Consider the following 24,334-nt stretch of genomic DNA (forward strand, 5'->3'; position numbering starts at 1 on the left):
CAAGGATAGAGCCGACTTTACTGGATTCTACTGATAAAAAAAACGAAACATTTACTTTTGCTTTGAACTTGGACACATTTACCAGACATTAGGACAGATGGGACCGATACACAGGGGCACACATGTCTGACTGACCTTTTAATATCCTGGTTTATTCTTTGGGCTACGCTATTTCTTTTTGATTTTGTCTTTTGACTCTCTGGTCTTGTTCTGTTTATGTTCCATAATATAAAACAAAACGAAAAATACCTTTGAAAACAAGACAAAAACTGAAATTGAAAATTGCCTACATTTATTGACTATGTATGTCTTGGAAACTGCTTAGTAGTGTTGTCCTCTGTGTTGGGTTTTTTTCACAACCATTTATATTTGACAATTGCCATATTGTTATTTACAGTTTACCATTTATGATTTTGACAGCTACACTTTAGCGGAAATAGCCTGTGTGTATGTGAGATGAGAGGCGAGATGTCGGCCCTTCCCGAGCCCCCTGTCCCTGCCATGAAAGATAGAACTTCAAAAGGCCAGTGTTCTGTTTGTGGTTCACAGGAGAAGACAGAGGATGACACAGCCTCAGCTTGTCTTTGAATTGCAGGTGTAGCGTCGCTTTATATTGGACTGAATGAGGAGCACTGGAGAAAGCAATAGATCAAAGTCAATTTTTCTTAGTGTCTGGAACGGCGCGGCTAGGGCTAAATCGAGGAGCACATTTTGAGATTTGAAAACAGCCGCTACGCTTGGGTTTTCTGATACATCTGGAATTTGTGAAGAGAATTTGCAGTCGAAAGTACACTAGTTACAGTATTGTGCAAAAGTTTTACAAGGACTAATACGAATGGCTTTGAACAAGGTCAAGTGTGTGGGTGCACAAAGATTAGATGTAAAAAGAAGTTGTATCTACTCTTTTTATAGACCTCTACGAAGAAAACGATCCCAACAAAGGTAGATCTTTTGGCCACATTCAAACGTATCGATTATTAACTGGTTTATGGTTATTATCTCTGTTTTTGCTGGGCCTATCCACACAAAACAAAAACTGGCACAAAGTTCAATGTATTTTACCATAAATTAAATAAACAAATGTAAAAAGTATTTGTTCACAATAGCTTCAGAATGTGGTGCCATGATTCAACCCAAAGACATCATTATTGTGAGAACTTAAAGCCATAAAGTAAATTTGACAATAAGTTTCAACATTTGTGAATGTTAAGTTTGGATATTTCTTTCAAAACAATACATTTCCTGTAGAGGTATATAGGCCCCTGCCATCCATCTGATCTCTTTACAGTCAGTGAAGTCTGTATTTTGTTCTTGCCTCACTCAAAACACGATGTCTTGAGTGATTTAGATGTTTACCAAAAATGAGCGATTTTACCATTGGCTCATTGAAACTAGTAACTAGATAGAAGCACACAATCTATCCTGCTTACACCTAAAACTTCTTCTGGTTAAATTAATGTCAAACGCGGCTATGTCCCAGTCATAAAGCCTTTTGTGGGAACCTGACTGTCCATGATCTGTCCAGGAAAGGCTGTGGGGCCAGAGGCTGAAGTGTGAGAGGGGAGAGAGATGTGTGGAAGGAGACTGAGGGGTGTAGCAGCGGGATGGGCCGATGGGACAGCAGGATGGAGGGGAACAGATGGGGCAAGTGCATGGGGGGAGGCCCGTGTGTTGGTATGTGGTGAAGAGAGAGGTGCAGCGGGGGAGCAGGGGGTGAGGGAGCACTGGGAGGTGCAGAGGAGGAGGGAGGCAGAGGCAGGAGGATGTGGTGCAAATTGGACAGAGGGGGAGAGGGGGGAAGAGGGGAGACAGCCAGGGGAATGGGTGAGGAGTAGTTCTCATGTGGCAGGGGCAGAGGTAACTGTAGTGTGTGCTGTAGAGCAGGAGGCTGAGGAACACTATGTACAGCTGTGTACTGCTCCTCTCCTGCTCCTCTCTCCTGAGTGCGCCCACACTCAGAGTACTTTGTGTCGGGCGTTTTCTCTGCTGTGTCCAGGCTGAGCTCCAGCACCTTCTGCATGTGTTCTCGGGCCTGCTCCTGTAACAGTCTGTACTTGTCCATCTCGTCAGCGCTGAAGCTGACAGGTGGAGCTGCCTCTACAGCACACTGCATGTCATGGGCCCTGAGATTCAAACTGCTGCTTGTGCTTAGCTCATGACCTATGTCCTGATTGTTCATTTCTACTCCTGTTTCCATCTCCATGGCCTTGGTTTCTTCTTCCATCTCATCAGCTTCTTTACTCCGATCTACAAGACACCTCTTTAGTCTGGCTTTTCTCTGTATAGCAGGGCGTTTCCCTATCAGAGGGAGATGCAATGTTTTGGCAGTTTTTTGGGACAAATTCTGAGTGGTACAAAGTCCTGGAAGGATAGTGTTGGAGTTAAAGTCTGTGTCTGGGGAGATGGCCACATGAGAGCGGGTCTCTCTTAGTTCACACAGAGGTGTGCTTACATTATGAACAGTCAGCGGAGGTCTGTGGGGGGAGGAACTGGGACAGGAGCCCAAGGTAAGGCTGGATGTGGTGGAAGTGGGGCTGCTTATGCTCTGTGTCTCTGGAGAAGCTTTTACTGAGGCTGGAGTGAGCCTCTTACTGGAGCTATCTGTCAACTTGTCCACAGAGATCCCTGAGCAGTTGCTCCACTCCCAGCTCAGCTCCGACAGAGTGGTGCTGCAGGGGCTGCAGGAGCGTGGGCTCACCCGGCTCACACTGGGGGGGCTGTGGGCCTGTCTGCTCCACCACTCAGGACTGGAGACGTGTTGAGTACTGCAGGGTCTGTTTGCACAAAAGCGTGTACTTCCTGGGCTGTCTCTCCTGGAGTCAGACCTGGATGTGCCAGGGTCCTCCCAGCTGTCTGTGCTGCCACAGGTCCATCTGTCCCAGTCGCCCTCTGTGCTGCCCCCTCTGCACCCCCTGGCGTTCGGACTAACACTGGCCCTGAGTGGATGATGCCAGTCCTCAAACTTCGCCTCTGCTGTGCTGATCTGTGCAGCGCCCCCAGGACCTGCTCCACTCCTCCACTCCCACTGCTCTGCGTCACACACAAAAGCCCTGTCACAACCCTCTCCTAATTTCCGTCCCCTCACCTCCTCACAAAGCCTCAAGTTCTTTCTTTTACTATGAATGGATTTTCTGTCCCTGTGGAGGAGTTTTCGCTTTCTTGCCGGGCTGTTACCGCTGCTGTTGTCAGGGTAACAGCAGTCAATGAAACTCCTGGGGTTGCTATGGTGACCTCTTTCCCAAAACAACTTGGAGTCAGATCCTGAAGAGAGGGAACGTGCGGAGCAGCAGTGAGAGCGCCAGGGAGCAGCGTGTCTGTGCCCCTCCTGTCTGTGATGGCGGCGCTGATGCTCGGAGCTCCTGTGAGGCCTCCTGCTCCTAACAGAGACACATCCAGGCGTTCTCTCACTGCTGCTCCGGGGACATCTGCTTCCCCCTCCAGTCTGTCTGTCCCCCCACTCGCCCTCCCGCCCCTCTTTACACGACGACACCACTACGCTCTTCACTTTGCACATTAGCCGCTTTTTCGAAATCTTCTCCCTCCTTCTGCGGCTCTGCTTACCCGTCCTGTGTTTCTTAATAGCGCAAGTCCTCTTTTTATATGACACTTTTGCTATGCCTACATTCGTCTCCATAGCACCGCTGCATATCGTCTCACTATTGCCATCACACCTGGTCGGCCTCGTGCACATCTCTTGGGTGACACTCTCTAATTTACAACTCAGAGATGTGATAGCTTTCTCTGTTGCAACCTCTAATCTGCCCACCTTACAATCCTGGGTGTTTGAGTCAAAACCGTCAATCTTAAAGCCACATGAATGGGACATTTGCACAGTGTCCTTTCCAATGGTTTGTTTTTCTGGCCATTCTCCGATTGACGTAGGGATTTCGTTTTTGAGAAACAGGTGCTCTTGTGTCTTGCCATCAACATGCAGAGATTTCAATGCCTCATCAGTTTGTCCCTGCACCACTCTCATCTGGTCTGGAGCAGAAATACCTGACACATACAATAACTCATTTTGACTGTCTTGTTTCCCTTGCTCGTGATCATGTAAGTTGCTGCTGTAGGAGACGTGTGGCGCAGACTTTGTAAACTTTAATGAACTTGTCGGCCATCTCAGCTGGGTCGTCCCATCCTTTCCTAAAACACAAATAGACCGACTCTCCTCTCCATCTGATTGTTTTTTTGCCGTACATTGTGGCACTGTATACGCCTCCTCCAGCCCCCTGCCACATGCCAACAAGAACAGTGAATCATTGCTCTGATTATCTTGTGCTTCCGGGGAAATGGCAGCATGTTCTTTCTCCAAATCTCTTTTTTCAATTTCACCGTCTTCCGAGGCGGACTCTCTGGGGACGGGCCCCATGCTGCTCCGTCCGACACTGTCAGAATTCTGCTCTTGCTCTGTCCCAATTTCTCTGTCTATGTCTCTCAAGATGCGCCTTATCCTCTCTCGCATCTGCTCCCGTTTCTTGTACATCTCGTCCTCCTCCAGGTCGGAGAACACAGAGGCGGAAGGTTCCAGTTTGGGGCCCCTGCGAGAGAAGCAGAAAGAGACCCCGAGCCTGCCGTCGACCCGCCTCCTCCCCATGGGTAGAGGCAGCTGCGAGAAGGGGTCGAGGCAGAGTGCAGGGCTGTGGTTTTGGGGGGATTGTGCTGCTATTGGAGGAGACTGCAGTGGAAGTGAGCGAAGGGGGCAAATCTCCTCGGATCTGGAGCTTGGTGATTGGGTCGTTGTCGTGGTCGGGACAGTAAGGGTTCGTGGGACGTGGGTGCGATCTTCAGATTTATCCTCCCGCTTGTGGTTGCGTTGATCTATGAACTTCACGGCGCTCCTCAGTCCATGGCTCCGTCTCGTTACCCTACAAAAGATACATTTGTTTTTATAGCTTAAAACTTTGACAAACAAGTAGAAAAGTGTGTTATGTTGTCCTTTTTCTTGAAGATATTTTTGATTACCAACTTTAGATAGTAAAATAAAAAACAGCTAATGCCATGTAAAGAAATGTAAGATACTGTATGTGGAAAAAGGACAAAAAAGTCATACATTTCAAAACTTTTAGGCCAATATCACGATCAAAACAGCAGATATGGGTCGCTGCTGGTGTTCATGTAACCAACGGTGCTCTTTTATCATGAAAAGATATGCACGATTGCTGGTAGTGGACACGACACTCATGACAGAAAGTTAAATCCAAAGTTTATTCATGCCAAAATGTGGAAAGTACATCAGGTATAGCAGTAACATCGTCATCGGGACAAGTTATACGAGTCAGGTCTACGGAGAGTAGAAAAGTCTGTTCACTTTTTGTTTTTTTAGGTTTTCTAATGCATTTGTAGTACATTTTTAGCTGAATCTTGGTGGTGGAGCCGTAATTATGCAACTACTTTAATGAATAGCAGTAATACAAAATAAACTATGAATACTATGTAACACGGCAACAAGAAGAAAGAAAAAACGACTAAACAGACCTTTTAATCCATACCATTTAACAAAAGAAACCATTACGTTTCCAAAGTCTGAACTCTGCTCTAAACCTCATTCTTTTACACTGACAGAAGTTTGGCCGTCGACCTCTCGATTATAACAAGCATCGACCATTTGAGATGATTGGATCTTGATTAATAACGCAAACCAACTTCTAAAGATTTTACACTCAATTATTAAACCAATAATAGATGGATAGAGGGATTATTATAGTCGTAAATATTACATGGATGGATCAACACTGAGCTTTATACTGAAAGGACTGCGGTGTACAGTATATAGCCTGGAAATATGTTTTAAAAACCGCAGCTTCAAAACACACGCGATGTTCTCTGACCTTCTTTTGAACGCTGCTCACAAATGCACAAACTCTGGGGGTCTCACTTAGGCCAATGGAGCCCCGCTGTGCTTTGGACCCACTTGTCTGTTTCACATTGCCACAAGCACAGCCGCCTCTTGAAGGAGATTTTTACAGTGATTTAAAGTTTATTTGAAGAGCAGCATCTACACATTTCAATCGGACATCATAGTAAAATGTCCGAGGACGGTTGCGTTGACTCAATCCGGTAATCACCACAGGAGTGATTTGTACGTTTTTAAAGAGAGCGTGTAAATATATATCCAGCACAACCCATACAGACAGGCGTTAATGAACCGGTGTCATTAGGGTAAACACAGAAGCCGTAAACATGTATAAAACAATGAGAGTCGAGCCGCTGCTGTTCTTCATCCCAGCGCTCATAAAACACTCTTGATTGCTTCGGGAATAGATGCAATCAACTTGATCGTTAGGTGAGTTTTTATTTCAGTTGTTTCGATTGTGGACCTGGAGGCAACTTTCACACGTCACTTAAATACTTGAATACTTGGTGCTTCGTTTACTGTATTGCCGTAAATGTATTCGTACTTGGCGCCTACTTCAACAGATTTGGATTAATTAAAAAATATGATAATCTCTTATGAATGAATCGAATAAATATTTCACCGTTACAGCAGTGGCTCAAGTGCAAACTGCTGTTCTGCCACAAACACTTTACTCTTCCTCTTTTTTAACAAATAGTACTTATGTTATAACGCTTTTGCTTCTTTCAAATCTGATACATGTTCTCCTTGAAAGTAATGTACAGGAACGTTCTTGTGTCTTCTTCTTGAATGTGCTTCACCTCTGGCCCTTGTGTGGATCGACTCATCACATGTGGAACAGGTTTGACAGAAGTTATGGAAAAATTATAATATTTTTTTTTGTAACGCCCAAAGTCACAGCCTGACATAGACGGTGCCTGGAAATCTACATGTCTGGACACCCTGGGGTGACCAGGATTTCCCAGGGCCGGCCCGCACACCAGGGCCATCAGCTGCTTTTGTTCTTCAGAGCCGGTAAACTTTCCGCCTTCCCATTCTAATAAAAGGACCCATGGGTGTCCAGGACGGGCCTGTTGTCTCTCTAAGGTGTCGGCGGTCAGAATGTAAATATAAACCCTGTATCTCTTGTTCTCCTTTTGCCTGTGCCATTAGCATCTCTGACGTGCTTGTGAATTGTAAATGTGGAATGGGTCATGTGACTATCTGTTATATAGAGGGGGACAGACTTGGGACTAGAGGAACTTGGGACAGACACATTTTGGGGAGCAAGGCAGGAGACGGACGCGTGGACTCGGTCTTCCACGAGAATGGCAGAGTCCACACGAGTTTCTGTCTGATTCAACCACAAGATTAAACATTTCACTTTTGAGACAGACAACTTGTGTCTTTGTTTTATCGAGACATTTTTGCCACCGCACTGAACATGACAGACTCTGAGCTCCAAGAACCATGTCCTCACTCTCTTTCTCTCACACGCTCTCTCTCTCTCTCTCTCTCTCTCTCTCTCTCTCTCTCTCTCTCTCATGCTCTCTCTCACTCTCTCTTTCTCTCTCATGCTCTCACTCTTCTGTCTTTGTCTTTCTCCTTCTCTCCCTTTCCTCTCTCTCTCTCTCTCTCTCTCTCTCTCTCTCTCTCTCTCTCTCTCTCTCTCTCTCTCTGTCTTCCTCCTTCTCTCTCTTCTCCCCTCTCGCTCACCTCTCAGTCTGGAGCTGCACTTGGGCGAGTTGGTGCAGCCTCCTCAAAGCCCTTTCCTGTTTGCGCTGGTCCTTCCACGATTTGGACGCCACATTTCGGGCAAACTCCCTGTGCTTCAGCTCCTTCAGTCTCTGTAAAGACAACAAAATATCATTATATTTACTTCACACTCATTATTTATATTATTTAACTCATCACTGACAGAGTTGACTAAAATTAACCAGGACAAAATACTTCAGTAAACACAAAATTATGAACGTTTTGGTGTTACTAAATTTGCACACGGAGTAAATCAATGGTTGGCACTCACCGTTGCCAAATAAAAGCAGTATCTTGGCAGTGGTCAATGCACTTAAGGCACTTCCATTTTCAATTTTTAATATTTTCTTTCTTTGTTTTTATGATGATGCACCTTAAAAGCTTTTCCTAAAATCCAGCTCTAGAATGTGACCGAATGGGATGTAGTTGTTGGTGCCAAATGGTCTAACCTAAGTATTGCTGTAAATGCTGATCTACAATATTCAAGCACAACTATATTTAAGTTTCCACGGAGAAGGAATAAGGAGAGTTGCAATTCTGTGGGCAACGGTGTCTAATGCCGGAGCTTAAAGGAGAAACGCCCGACTGGTTTAAGCCTTAAAGCAGAAGAGCTACTGTACCAAGTAATTAGACATGCTTAAACATAATTACGAATGCTATTTAATTAAGGAGAAGGTGTACCTATATAATACTAAAACTAAATCTGCAGCTGAGGCATATTACTGTATAATTTCACTACGACTATCTTTGTTATTGACTCATGTGACGGCCCCGGGCTGTATAGAAGCTGCTGTCCCGGATGTCTGGATGGCCTCTCTCTTCTCTCCAGCACGCCGGACCAGACCCGGTGAGTCTGTGTCTATCCTGAACGCTATGACCCGCTGAGCCATGGGTCCTAGCACTTGTTTTATTAATGAGCAAGTGTCCAAGTAGTCTAATTTCCCTTGTGGATCGATAAAGTCCAAGCTGCGTTCATGTGATTATAACAAAATTTAAGAGGCTAATACACTGCCTGAGCAAAAAAAAAAAAAGAAAAAGTGGCCACCTGGCACTGGGGTTGCTGCAGTTGGCCAGGTTCAGCCACTCTATGTACCCAAAGAATGAGATGAGAACAACTGAATGACCCGGTTATTCCATCAGGGCAGGTGGGCATATTCCAAGTGATAAGCCGCGGTTCATCGGACTCACATTGGGAAAGATCATTTTCTCACATGGACTGGCCACTAGAGAGTCCAGATTAGTGATGCGTGGGTTCAACACATCCTTTTATTTATGTGCAGTCATTGCAAAATAAAGTAAAATCTGCGGTCATATTTATGTTCAGTCAAATTATGGCCGCATGAGCAAAAAATATTGCCCCTTTTTGGAAAATATGTTGAATATCCTTTATATTTATGTTTGAAGTGGATAAGTCCTGCCATTACAGAGACACTGACCCTAAACCATGCACATCAGCGTTTGTCGCTTTAACAGCAAATCCACCTGTTCAGTGCCTCTTCTTCAGTGTTGTGATGTTACGTGAGAATCTATAGAATTGTTGAAGTGCATAGGCCAAAGTATGGAAGCTGTGTCAGGTTTCATAAGACTCTCCACAGGCAGCTGCTTTTCATACAGAATGCATCACTTGCTCTGCAGATGTTCCCCTTCAAAGCTCATGTCCAATTAACTCCATTGAGAACAGAAGAAAGGGCCTTTTCTGGTGCGCAGCAGGAGAGCAAACAGCAGCCAAATGTTCAATGGTAGATTACAGATAGTGAAGATGACTGACAAGAGCTATTTAATTATAATGATCCCGACTCTGCTTTGACTGGTGTGAGTCTTGTGAATGCTGCTGGAGTTGTTGTTGCAACTGTGAGCAAAATGGAAATGTTTGTCATGATCAGAGGTGAAATACTTGAAGTACGTCCAAGTGTAACAATGTGAAACTGACTTGTTGATAAATAGTGTAAACTGAACTGATCACTGCAACCTTTAAGAAAACGGGAGTGTCTACAGAGCCGCGGCGCGCGGCTGAAACTGCTGGGCTATTTGACCGCGCCGGGTAAGGGTTAGGTCTAAGGTTAGGGTTAAGGTTAGGGTTAAGGTTAGGGTTAAGGTTAGGGTTAGGGTTAAGGTTAGGGTTAAGGTTAGGGTTAAGGTTAGGGTTAGGGTTAAAGTTAGGGTTAGGGTTAAGGTTAGGTTTAGGGTTAGGGTTAGGGTTAGGGTTAGGGTTAAGGTTAGGTTTAGGGTTAAGGTTAGGGTTAAGGTTAGGGTTAAGGTTAGGGTTAGGGTTAGGGTTAGGGTTAGGGTTAGGGTTAGGGTTAAGGTTAAGGTTAGGTTAGGTTTAGGGTTAAGGTTAGGTTTAGGGTTAGGGTTAGGGTTAGGGTTAGCCATGAGCCTATATGGCCGTGCCGAGGCTCCTGAAACTGCTGGGCTATTTGACGGCGCCGCGGCTCTGTAGCCACGCCCTAAAAAAATATATCTGTATACATGATGAGACTGTGTCTGACACATCTACTACCACTGATACTGAGAGGTAGAACTCCATTACATTTACATTCAAGTCATTTTCTTCCAGTGCTGAGGTGGGTTAGGGTTACTCAAGCAAGAGCACTGTTACTTTAAAATAATATTACTTATTATTGCTAAAATGTATTTTAAACAAATAGACCACAAAATGAGAAAAAACTACATCACATTTGAATGTTTATATATAATAAATATTGCCGACATACAGCTTTTGTCACTTGTAGACGTACTCACAATGGGAAGAAAAAACACATTTTTACACCAATAAGTGCAACAAAAAAATATGTTATGAGTACTACACACCTCTGCCTATATGAGATATTTGACAGTGTAATAGTATTTCATGTCACTAAAAGTTGACAGTACTTTTCCTGTGAACCTGTGAGTAACATAAGCCTTGTGTTGATCATTTTTCATTGTATTATTTTTTCTTGCACCACTCCTTGTGCTCTAGCCTTTGAAGATACCACATTTTGCACACTTTTTTTGCTCTTACTCGAATAATTTCTTGGCCCACAAGTTTATTACTGCAGCTCCTGTTAGTACTTTACAACTAAAACGCTGCCATCAACACGAGCCACAACTACAGCGCTTCTCATAGGAAAATAATACATGTAATAGCAATGCAATACTACTTGTTCATCTAATACTGGGAACTGGTAACAAGTCCTCTACTTTATACAACTGTCACTGCTACTGAACCACTCTCGCTCAAATAAAGATACACATATTTTAAGATTTAAAAGTGTTATTTTTCTCAAGCAGGTGGTCTACTCCAAGATTATATCCCGGCTGGTCTATTTTCAGTGGGAGCGAGTAATTTTCTAAAGCTATGTGCTGCGTAGTGTAGTTTTAGGTGTGCCAGTCCTCTCAGGAACACAATGATTCATGCCTCTTCCAGTTTCTGACACACTTAATCTGCTGCATTACCTTTGTTTGGCTGGCAGCTGGTAGCGGGTTGTTTTGCCTAAAAGCTTAGTAGTAAGTAAAAGCCAAGACTCAAGAAGCAGTTTGCAAAGCTTTCACTCAATATCACCTGTCTGATTAACTTTTAACTTCCACTTGAACGTATCGTGGAGGACTATAAAGTAAGCAATCATTTATAATGTTAAGTAGCTGCCGTAATACTACGGGTAATTGGAAAAAAAGAAAGATTGATACCTTATTTGTTGATAGCCTTAGTTGTTGTCTAGCAACAGCAACAGAAGAATGGGTTAAGAGTTTAGCGTTTGGGCTTTTTACCATTCAAAAGCCTAAAGAATGTTCTAAATTATTAATTGGACGTTCTAACCTTGACGAGCACGGCAATGGTCCTAATTTTTTCTGCTTTCTGTGTATAGATGCCATTTTTAGTGCTTTTCATCCCTCAAATTATATGATATTTTATTTAAAACTGCAATGGCAACGTCATGACATCGTCTTCACTCATAAACAGCTTGTGCTTTTAAGAGGAAAGGTTTTATCATAATTGTTACAGCTGCAAATGCTCTGTTCAATCTTTGGTTAAACAGCATTAACTAGTCCTTAGACAGTCTTTTTAGACTGACCATGAACAGTCTTATTACCAGTGATTGTTTACTATAATCTAATATAAAAGCTCTACAGGGTGAATATTATCCCCTGTTTTTTCCCACTGCAAACACTCAATAACACTCAGAAGTTTGTATTGCTTTCACTCAATACTGGGAGTAGTAATAGTAGCCAAGGCCACTGCTATTACTACACTATAAATAGTTGTGGAAGTATTGATAGTATATTCATGGCCTTTTAATATTTGGTCGTAAACCTCTCGCTCACATCAATTTGCCCTGCTAGTTTTTTCTGTCCAAACTGTATATTTTGGATTTAAATTCAATGAAAGGGCTTTTTTTATTTGATTTTGTGCATTTTATTTGATAGCAGTTTATGTTTTACTATTATTATTAATTGTTTTACATCACATGACGCCGTAGCTCATTCCTAGTTTGTGAGTTTTGCTCACTGACCAGGGCAGTAAAGCCTTTTCGGAATACATTTACGTTACATTATTGGATATTGACTTCTATTCTATTTGAGTTCTAACTAAATATGTCATTGCAATTGATTAGTTTCTTAATGTTGTTGTTGTTCATATGGAATAATGAGACCCTTGTATTCCTTTCCTTTCACTCAATATCTTTTGATGAGCTTGCCCTTGATCAGAGCGGTGCACGTAGCCAATATAAGGTGAATGTTGTTTATATTTTCTGTAGTGGGATTACACTATAGATTGAGTGTTATCCTAGCACCGCAGCACTCATCAGATTAGCCTTTCATACATCACATTTATTTATAGATCCGCTCATGTTCGCTCACAGATCAGGAGCAGGAGTTGACAGTTTTTCAGGTTAATCTCTGCCGATTCTTACACAAACGCCTGTCTATTTATGTTACAGCATCGAGCCAAACATCCCATTGACAACAGACAGGCATTGTAAATGGCATTCTATCTGCAAACTATTGGCGCTGCGGCTGAAATATAATCTAAAGCCTATAGTAGCAGCCAGAGAGAACAGTGCAAGACAGTCTTTGGGCCCAGTTTACTTGACACTGGATAAATGTGACCATAATAAGGAGCAATAATAATGATGTTTGTATTGCATTTTTACCGCTTTTTAAATTTGACAAAAAGTGCTAGACCAACATGCACTAAAATGTCTTCCCAAAAGATCAGACAAATGTTCTGATATAGAGCCTCCCAACCACGGAATGATGCAATAAAGAAGAAATGATCTGTGCCACGTCTCCTGTCAATGGTCATAATGTTACGCTTGATCTGTGGATTGTGAATAAAAGCTATTTAAGCACTTCTTAATCTTATGCATCCCAGAAATATACACAACGCAGAAGAGAATGCTGAAATGAGTACAAGTGTCTGGAAACTGTTTTCAAAATAGGATGTTGCTGTGAAAGTATAATACAAAATTATGAAATGATAGAATTATAAAATTTACAAAAGAAAACAATATGATTGCCTATAAAGACACTGTACTCTTGCATCAGTGTGTATTATAGTGTTTAGGACAAGAATGTATCAGTAAAGTTGAGTAGATTCTCCATTATGCCCTTTAGATTCTGACCCTTTCATAGAATCTTCATTATGTATGTGATAGCATTTGATATTGTAGGTACTTTGATGCCAAACTCATTCTACAGAAATATTAATCACGCTCACGCAGAGAGCGATTCATAATGAATTACTGCAGGGCGCAGCCAACAGGCTGAAAAAGTGCTGCTGTGGCCGTCCACAGTACAGAGAAAGAGATGGAATATATTAAGATGGATTCTTCACCACCTCCTGCATTTGCGCTCTGCCAGCTTATTGTTCTCTTTTAAAAACAAGTCCCACTGCAGCTAAACCTGTGGCTATATTTAGAGCCAAACAAAATGTAGCAAACACAACATTTCCCCTCTGCTCACGCAGGTTTATGTGGCTTTAAGGTTTCAAACTGCAGGCTTTGTCCTAACAGTGGGATGTGATTACCCTCCTTTCTCACATGCCACTCAAGCTCAGCGCTGTGAAGTTCAATCCGTCTGTCAAAGGCCGATCAATATTCCTTTAGATGTGTTAAGGACTGCAGAATGAGGCAACAGTGGGGACTTATCCGGCAGAGCTGCGGAATAACACATGAAGTTTTCTTAGGGAAGCTAAATACAGGCTAATGCTAATAGACTTTGATTGCTCTTTTATTTAAAGGCAGTGCAGTTTTGATGTAATGAGCCATTTCTGTAATCAGTGGTAAATGCAGATAAAGCAGTGCATTCAGACATGTTTATCCCTGAATCGATGACAAGCAATGGAGACAGCAAGGAAACGCAATCAGCTTCCATTCTCCAAAGCCAATACTCCTGCAGGGGAGCTGTCTGCAGCTACAGTTTCATCTATGTCTGCTCAGTGTGCACGTAAGCCCACAGCCGCGTGCCCTGTGTACAAGTATGTGTGTACTAAGTGTGTGTGTACTGGAGTGTGATGGTACTGAGCCACTTGCTACTGTCAGCTCACAGCCTCACGCAGCTCGTTTCATGTGCCTGCCGCCGGCTAAAACAAAGCATTAACATTGGCCTGAAGTTGTTTCAATTCATTTTCAAAGAACAATGACAGTGAAGGAACAGTCTTATTCAATGTTTATTTCATATTGCCCAGTGTGGGTGTTCAGAAGTGGGAGCTGCTTGGCTGCCTTCATGCCGTGCTTGTGTGTGTATGGTCTTTATGTTTGTGTTTGTGTGAGGAGGTTCTGCTCTGACAGAGCACTGCTGCAGGAGTTCAGCTCGACCAGAGTGGAAAAGAGAACAAACCTGCTCTGGGCCACTCTTAATGGTGCACGGCATCATCACCCACACACAGGAATCACATAAAGCTCTGTAAGCAATGGCTCATATCCTATGGCCTCTCTCTGAACATTGTCATTGATTTTCAGACATTAGCAGATTAGAATGATATGGTAATGTTTTTGTATACTGAAATGTCCCCATGTGTGGACAAATAAAGGCATATCTTACCTTATATAAGGCTTTACATATAAAGCATTGTTCGAGAACATAGATATATTTATATTTGACTTTTGCATGTGGTGGAGCAGGTCCTTTAGAAACCCTCACAGCTGAGGTTTGGACTCGGCTTCATTCATATTCTAACTGTACTGCTTGGTATCTCTTTGAGGCCGAAACACTAACGTTTATTAGTGTTTATAGCACACATTAAATGAAACGCCTTTCACACTTGTTTACTCCATTTGAGTGATGTGGTTCTGGTTCATTTGTAAATGACAGGATTTAAAGTTGAACAGTGACTTTGATGCTGTGGAGCTTTGATGTGGCCCATGTCAGGCTGATTACACTGTGGCAGTGGCAAACAGCATTACATTAGTCTAAACTGATACATGGCCAACACTCCCAGTCTCACTGTCTCCATTCGCTTTTCTACAGCTTAAAATAGCTGCAGAAAAACCCAAGGCTTCATAATAGTCTTTCATAAATTACATGTTCTTGTTTAGTAGCTGCTGTTCTGAGCCTTGTGTAATTATGAGCGCTGCTGTGTCTGGCCCCTCCAGCTGTCACTTCTAACAGACGATGGCAGTTGTCACATTCCCACTGTCACCCGCTGGGAGTCACATCACCCACCGGGCACACTTAGATGAAAATGTAAAACTGCTTGATACAAGCAACACAATCAAATCTGCCTGTATCTATTTGGGTGCCGTTGTCATGGCGTTACCTGCTTGTGCGCGTGGTCGTAGGAGTTGATGTGGTTGTCAAACTCTTGGTGTCTCAGGTACTGCTTGTCGCACAGCTCACAGTAGAACAGTGCCTTCAGATCCTCCACCGAGCAACCCAAGGCTCTCTCCATGCGCTCCTGAAAAAAGCAACCACATGAAGGGAAACAAGTGAGCAGGCTTTGGATGGGGAGCTGCGCAGGGAAAACCTAGAATTGAGATCTAAACAGACAAAGACATAAAGGGCCGGGCTGGGGCAGGAAATGGCACATTGTTAGCCATTTAGAACCAATCTGAATTCGGGCACATCAGCTGTAATAGCCTCGACATGGGAGCGCCGCACAGAACTATTAAACAGCTTCCCATTAAAGCAGTGCCGCCAGAGGTCGGACAAAAGGAGCCGTCGCACTGTCCCCACGGCAACTTGCGCCCAGGGATGCATTTAATACATAATTGTAATAATAGGATGCAAATAGAACGACTTGAAAGTGACAATTGTGGCTAGGAGACAAATAGCACAGCTTAAATGCATGGCTTTGTGCACAAGTGAAGATAAGAAACCGCTATACAAGAACTAAACCTGCACATTTGCGAGTTTTCATTGCTTTATTAGGAATTCTCAGTGCCTAATAAAATGGCAGCACTGTGTCTTTTTGTGTTTGCATTAAATAGTGTTGTTTTTTACTCTTTACAAGTCTGAACTTTCCTCTGATCGCTGGCATCGACGAGGCATTTTCACCAGTTAACTGTCAAATCTAGAGTTGTTTGTTGAAATCCAAGATCAACCTTTTCTAAAATACTAAAACATAATGACATTGTAACGTATTTTGCTTTAACACTTGAACCAATGCATCTGGTTCATCCAATGTAATTCCTATGTCCATATCAAATAAATAAAAACATTACATCTCCACAGAGAAAAGCACCTCGCAGTAAGAATTCTTATTTTACATTTTACGTTTTTATAATGTGCAATAAAAACACCTGTAATTAAACGAATACATGATTGATACGTTTAATGCAGTGGATCATTCCAGTGTAATTAAGTTTGAAACGAGCAGATGGCAGGCCCTTCACGGACAGAAAAGTGACGTAGTGCACCTTTAAATCTTTATCACATCCTTCTGTTAAGCATGTCGTAGTTGATGAAGTATTTACGTGACAAGGGTGTATTTACTAAAGTGCTCTGTCATTGTAGAATGAGAACCCACATGATGGAAAATAATGGCTCATTTGTTAATTTCACAGAGGCAGGAAAATAACTAATGATTTGATATAATTTGACAAGAGACTTAATTATGGGAGTTATTTCAGATCAAACGCTCTCTCGGGTCTGAGATCAAAACGAAGTGATATTGGTCGCTGTTCAGTCCTGGATACGTCTAACAAAAGCAGCACATACGTCGCACAGCACAGTTTGTAGAGCCCAGCGGTCATAATGTTGTTACTGTATTGAGTTGATTTTGTTTGTGTAATTGTGCTTTTTAGTGCACATTTTTAAACCTACAATTATGCCTGTAATGGAGTATGATTCTAATTGCTACATTTAAAATCATAGAAGTTAAAACACAACTCTCTGTCGTCCCAGTCCTCGGCTCTCTGTGTCTGTTCTAGGAGCGGCCGACACTGACATCAATGAATGTCTTGATATTTTTATGTATATCCAATAACAATCTTCAGATGATTTTATGTCAATCGTGTTAAAACATGTCTTTGAATGTATTAGTTGAGGTTTTATAAGGCCACTGTGAAATGCCTGTAAAATGAATCACAAAAGTGCAGATTTTATACCTTTATTTGAAAGTTTATTTATACATTTTTATTATTTTTATTTTATTTTTAATCAGCTCTTTTTGTAGCTATTTTTTTGTATTCAATATGAAAATGTAGCATTAACGACCTCTAATCGACTTTCTAAACCTACAAGAACTGCATCGCCTGATTTGATTGTTCAGAACTCAGAGAATATGCAGATTAACTGTTTAAAACAACTTCATTTGACTTTTTACTGTTTAATTAATACGTTTTGCACAAAAGACTGATCTAAAATGCCATTAAATTGCATAAAGAATTAAGTACATTATTAAGTACACTATTATTTTCAATTCTTACTTGATACTTCCCTTAATAACACATTTTGCAGCAGTACCTGTCATTTTGTGCCATGTAACGTACGTAATGTATACTTTTAGCCCTAAATAAGTAGCACATGGTGAAGTGCTTGTCTGCAGCCGCTTTCCCCCTCAGTTTACCACACACGGGTTTAGGTCTGTGTACATGGCCGCGGCTGTGTATGTGTGTGCATTCATGCTCTGCTTCAGAATGTAATTTCCCTGAGGCGAGGGGCTGCCAATAAACACTATTGAATTCTGTTCTACTCTGACATGATGGGAATTTAATTTGAGCTTGTCACTTTCTCTCCCTCTTCGCTCTCTTTCTCTGTCTCTTTCTGCTTTCGTCCGTCCATCCCGGCTTCTCCTCCTTCCTTCCTGAATCTTTCTCTTTCTTCTCATCACCCAGTCTGATCCCATCTGTGGCTTCGTGTTTGACCCGGTTCTGTTTGGTAAGCCCGGGGTCGTGGAGTGTCTATTGGCCCCAATTTGCTTCTGTAATACTCCCGCACCGAGCGCCAGAGGTGAGAGGAAGGGGAAAGATGCCATGGAAACGGGCGAATGAGATGGCACGCACGCTTAAACAGAGACTATAGGTGATCACTCAACATATTCTATAGAATACTCACTGCTTTTCGGAGCGGTTTGGTCGCTCCGCTCGGGCAGTGCAAAGGTCACAGTGTCAGTACATGTGCGCAGAGGGTTCAGACACAAAAGTAAATGCTTATCAAAAGCTCCAGTGTTGTACTCAGATTACTCTTGTTTGCTTTGATCCCCATGAGTCAGGTACTGCAGTGACGTGGAGCATTCGTTTCCCGGCGCAGTAACGAGGTAATTTAACGAGTTACATTAAAAAGTAACGCGACCCAACACTGAAAAGCTCTCAGCCTCATTATTGCATATTTCAGTGGCTTTAATTATGTCGCTGTTTTGTTCTAATGTAATCTCGATAACTCAAAAGTGGTTTGATATCATTTTCAGGGAGGATGGGAAATGAGAAAAGGTGGAAGTGAGTAATTAGAAAGCAGTGGGCGGATCTTTGGAGCAATGGCGTCTTGACTTCTGGAGAGTAGAGATTACTCCGACAAGAAGGAATCACGCTAAATGCAACTTCAAGTAAATGAGAAGGGAAAACAAATACCACATGATTGAAATATCTTGCAGTGTGTGTTGTTGTGTCTCCTTTAAGAGCTTTTACAATTATGATTGAAATAAATAACAGACTCCGAATGAAAATGCAACAACTTCAACAATACAAATCTGAGTGATATCAAGTGGTTTAGAGATTTCCCTCAAACTCGGATCTTACAGAAAACAACTTGAATTTTAGATAAATAACTGAGCAATTCGAGTGGGCGATATTGACTCTCCCGATACGGATAGTCAGAGGAAATATCACATTAGATTTATTTGAAAGTTTACAGCAAAACCTTTTTCTTTTTGTGGCTTTTTAAAAAAACTATAAATGATAAACTCACTATTCACACAACATTGACGATACTATCTAAATGTGGATATATTGCACACCTCTACTGAGCAATATGATGATAATTATTTAAGTTGTGACTTGACCAGGAGTAGTATAGTAGTGTGAGGTTTGGCCAAAGCTTCAGTGTACATTTCGGCTGTTTTAGAGGGCATGTTCCAAAGTTTAAATTCAAATCTCTCCATCTCTTTCAGCTTTTGATCAGGGGGAAGTTTGGTTGGAAAGAGCTGAGCTGGTGTCTCTTCTCTTCACTGAAATCCACAGAATAGTAACTAATATGCATTGATTGTACGCTGCCTGAGTGTGTGTGCCGTATCGATTTGCCTCGTGGGCTCAGAGTCACCGCCAGGAAATCACCCAATCATGAGGAGTGGGCCACCTCTGCGCTCGGCATGTGGAGTAATGAACACTGCGTATATGTTCACTTGGAGCACATCGCAGCTAAATTAAGCCATCCTGATGAGGGATTTACTACTATACGGCAGATAGAAGAGCTTTTTCTCTCCTTCAGCGGAGCAGAAGCTGAAGACAGGTGTTAAAAACTCGTTAAAAGTGCTTTAATAAATAACATTTTCTTTCTAGCTTTTTTGAGCGAGTATTTGTAGCAATCGAAATGGTCAAAGATAATTTTGGAGTGGAGCCTGGAGTGTTTTAGCAGATTCTGTGGTGTTTTGAGGTGTGAAGAACGGATATCAATTTTAGTCAGATCAAAATCCGTTGCTATAAGAGTTGGATGAGCAAGAAACCAAAAAAAACATGCACAATAAGCTCCTCCTCCAGACCAAACCAAGCTCAAGACGACTATAATAAAACAAGTCGTATATTGATAATTGTAATGTTTATCTGGACTACACAGACACAGACACACTAAAACACATGCCAATTTGTAAGTATTATCCATCTAGAAGCCTTCAGTCCCCACATTTCAACCTATATTTGATTGACAATGTATTTAATGTCATAAATAATTGCTGACTTATTGAAAAAAAAATTGATGACTCTTCAATTTCTAAAATAATCGTTAGTTGCAGTCCTAGTGCAAGAGTCACACTGTTTGAGCGGGTTTTCACTCTATTTTACAGCAACAATCCTCCCAAAATATCTGTGCTTTTAAATGTAGTTCTGTTTTAATCTTTCTTAAATGTCTTTTAGGAGTAAGATAAAGTGTACTTTTTTTTTATGATGTGTCCTGCATTTTTTGCCGTCCTGAATAAGAGTTTTTGATGTGTTTTTACCTGGTTAAATAAAGCTTTATAAATAAATAAAAATAAGGTTCCTTAGTAAACTATTTACAACGTGTTAATAAGCACTAGTTATTTGTTTATACTTTGACCAATGCTTTGATACCTTTAACATTTTAATAACCCATTATCCAAAAACATGCGCGCGTTAATAAACCATGTCATATTTGTAAGAGCATTAATGAACTGATTAATACACATTGTCAGTGCTTATATACAAATAACTAGTGCTTATTAATGCATTATAAATACTTTGTACTCTCTTTAAGTCACTTCCCTCACTAAAGCCAGCACTTACACCTACACATACAATATACTGTACGTGGAAAGTACACTTAAAGCACTTCTGCTCAGTTTGTACCATGTCAAGGGTCCTGGGTCCTTTCGTCACTCTTCTTCTGACACTTCACAGCACAAACATGCGTCATTACGAAACATGCGCGACTTCACACACACACACGCACGCGCACGCACGCACGCGCACGCACGCACGCACGCGCACGCACGCACACCCGATTTAATCTGTCTCGAGCGACTGTGGAGACGAAGAGGTCGCGCTCTAAGTGTTTTACGCACTTACTTTGGCAACTGCCTCGGAAAATAATGAGATCAAATGTGTTCATGGGGAAACGTCAAGTCCAGGGAGAGTTTCTACATTTAGAACGTGGTCGCACCTGTCACATGCAATTAACCTGCTGCAGCTGCCTAACCCTGTCAAAGTGCCTCGATAGCACACGCACGCCCAGGCTAACTATAGAACCAGCTCAAATCAGTGGAGAAATTGGCATTCACATGAATTAGCCGTGTTATAACGGTTTCCCCTCAAAGTTGTCTTACTCTTGATATTTCAATTGATTCATGCGTTTGAGTTATCTTCAGTTGAGGCTTGAGTGCTGTGAAAATGTCCGCTTTCAACTACATCTCCAATATACTATACTGTACTCCAGCTCATTCATGTCAGCTTCAAAAATATGATGACGCTGTGGAAATCAAAGTTGTTCGTTACAGTAAAATGTCACTAGGGGCAGGCCCAGCAGCAGTTGTTTTAGAGCCGTGTACAGTAAAAAGTATTTAAAAAAAAACAGATCTATGTATATTGGTTTAACACAGCCATTCATTCCATGTACATGAAGGAAATCAAAAAGACAACTAGGTTACACTAATTAAAATGAAACTGTCTTCTTTGAGATGTTCACACTGCTTGGTTAATTACAGTCTTTTTACCCACATTTTTCAATAATAACCGTTCATTTCCCAAAAAATGTTTCCTCTTTTCTTCCGGTGCTGTTGTAAACACAGATCACAACCATATGGTCAATGGATTAGGGTTTTGGCACACGCACTGGGATAACGGCTGAATAAATTTGACAAATGTTCTGTTTGGGGATTTTTTCAGATGTTGTAGTTTATCGTGCATATGGTGAATGGATGGATACGATGAAGTAGAATACAGCGGCACACTCGAGACTGTGGACACATCTGAGCATTGTTGTGAAATATAAATAAAGGAAACAGCTGAGCCAGGATTTAAAGGCTGTCTGGTTTCTTTGATATCAATCCCAAAAATGTGGTGAACTACTTGAATATCAAAATCCTTGGTTTTGTTTGGGTAGTTTTTCATTTGACTCCCTGGTTGAGCATTTATCAACTGTTACTTATTATTCTGTAAACACTACGAATAGACAACATATTTGTTGTTAAACGGTCATAAATATGTGTTTCTTGCTTGTGAATTCCACCACCTTTTTGGATTTCATTTTATGTATTGATGACAAAAAAAAACAAAATCAATAAAACTTTGCTAAATACTCACATGGATTATGTCACCAAACAGAGTAATTATTGGAAAAATATGAAAACCTGTCATATGCACTTAAAATTACACTACAATGCTGTCTTTTAAATTACAAAATTACAATCTCTGGCATTTGCCGCCCCGGAAAACATAAAACAGGCTAAACTGCAGAATGATAAGTACTTTATGTCTAATGTTTAATTTTATATTCATGATATACGCCTTGATGCATTCAGTTTGTGGAGCAGCAAACAGGAATCTGCATTTATCTCTGCATTTGAACGGTTTCAGGCCTCGTTTCAGTTGGAATGCGTAACTTTTCATCTGGGGACAACCTTGAAATGATTCTGACCCTCTGCTTGAGACAAGATTATTTATCAAGCACAATTTGTTAGGTCTGACTCTCTCCAAAGCCAAAGTATTTCTAGTATCATTTCTAGTTGGCCAAATTTTCTTTAATTAAAACGTTTTCAATGATATTTATTTCTAATTTTGTCATTGGCAAATCGCACATGATTCTCACTCCAAAATAAATCTGACTCACTAAATTCAATCTTGGGACACTTTCAAAAGGGAAGTTTTAATAGCAGCATCAGTGTTTGCATGTTTTTCTTCTGGCCTGGAGGCACGGGACCAGAGTTTAGAAGTGCGTGTCAAAAAGAAGGTTGTGGGTTTGTGTTTAAATTGGGTTCTTTCTGATAAATATGGATCTATTTGGCACACACTAACCTCTCATCTGATAATAACACGTTACACTGCACAAGCGTTTTATCTGTTAGTAGCTCCAGCATGAGCAGAAAGAGTGACTCAATTCAGTGGCAAGTTTGGGGGGATAGTTAGCAGGGCTTTATTTAGTTTTTTTTTACAGGAAAAAAGATACAAATGAATCCTGTTCCTGTTCTGCAGCAATAGGACAGAAAGCAACAACATTCACAAGAAGAGCAGACAACACAGGCGCTACAACACAGGCGCTACAACACAGACGCTACAACACAGGCGCTGCAACACAGGCGCTGCAACACAGGCGCTACAACACAGACGCTACAACACAGGCGCTGCAACACAGGCGCTGCAACACAGGCGCTACAACACAGGCGCTACAACACAGGCGCTACAACACAGGCGCTACAACGCTACAACACAGACGCTACAACACAGGCGCTGCAACACAGGCGCTGCAACACAGACGCTACAACACAGGCGCTGCAACACAGGCGCTACAACACAGGCGCTGCAACACAGACGCTGCAACACAGGCGCTGCAACACAGGCGCTGCAACACAGACGCTGCAACACAGGCGCTGCAACACAGGCGCTGCAACACAGGCGCTACAACACAGGCGCTACAACACAGACGCTGCAACACAGGCGCTGCAACACAGGCGCTGCAACACAGGCGCTGCAACACAGGCGCTACAACACAGGCGCTGCAACACAGGCGCTGCAACACAGGCGCTGCAACACAGGCGCTACAACACAGGCGCTGCAACACAGACGCTACAACACAGACGCGCTACAACACAGGCGCTACAACACAGGCGCTACAACACAGACGCTACAACACAGACGCGCTACAACACAGGCGCTACAACACAGACGCTACAACACAGGCGCTACAACACAGACGCTACAACACAGGCGCTACAACACAGACGCTACAACACAGACGCTACAATACCACACACTACAGTTCACAGTCAGCGACAAGTTCAGACTTCAGACAAAAATAATATGTGTATTTTAAACTTGCATCAGAGCAGCTTGAGTCTAAATATCCACACAAATAAATCACATTAATATACCATGTAGTTTTGTACTAGAATTGAAATATGTCGACACATAAAAACTATTCAGGAAATGTCAAAGTTGATCAAATTGATGTGTTCATTTTCAGTTACAATGTTTGATTTATGAATTTCAATACTAGTATCAATCAGAATCAGGGAAGCATTATTCTCTAGTAATAGGATATGTTTGAAAATCAGTCTAAATTGCTCCTAATAAGAGTTTTATAAGTGCTTTTCTACAAGAGTGTTTCTGTTTTTCTGAGTGTTTCTGAGTGTTCTGTTTTTTTATTATTTTACTTATGTACCTACTTTGTGTTGCAACACTGGAATTTCCCCATTGTGGGACAAATAAAGGCCTATCTGATCTTATCTTGATAATTAACTTAAAGTACATACGGTTCAAAGACTCTTGCAAAGCGGAATATGAACAAAAATGTATTGTTATTAACCGTAACCAGCCTGTACTCCTCCTACGGCCCATAGCTGCTGTCATGAGATAACCACCCGCTTCACTGTACGCCATTAAACACTTTGATTAATGCATTTAATTAACATGGCTCAGCGACATTAATTATGGGAACATCACACCT

The 24,334-nt window shown here is 41.9% G+C and overlaps 1 protein-coding gene across 1 annotated transcript in view; it reads right to left on the reverse strand.

The window, feature by feature from the left end:
• Window positions 1–1,277: 1,277 nt before the first annotated feature.
• Window positions 1,278–24,334, reverse strand: part of znf804b (zinc finger protein 804B) — a 52,309-nt gene continuing 29,252 nt past the window's right edge. The window contains exons 2-4 of the mRNA XM_072460714.1: window positions 15,327–15,464; window positions 7,547–7,677; window positions 1,278–4,862 (exon numbers count right to left, since the gene is read on the reverse strand). Coding sequence (XP_072316815.1) covers window positions 1,481–4,862; window positions 7,547–7,677; window positions 15,327–15,464 — 3,651 coding nt within the window. The 3' untranslated portion in view covers window positions 1,278–1,480. The remainder of the gene's footprint in view (window positions 4,863–7,546; window positions 7,678–15,326; window positions 15,465–24,334) is intronic.

This window comes from Eucyclogobius newberryi, unplaced genomic scaffold (assembly GCF_026437365.1).
Source record: "Eucyclogobius newberryi isolate DKJ021-1_F unplaced genomic scaffold, fEucNew1.0.hap1 SCAF_3, whole genome shotgun sequence".
Taxonomy (NCBI): Eukaryota; Metazoa; Chordata; class Actinopteri; order Gobiiformes; family Gobiidae; genus Eucyclogobius; species Eucyclogobius newberryi.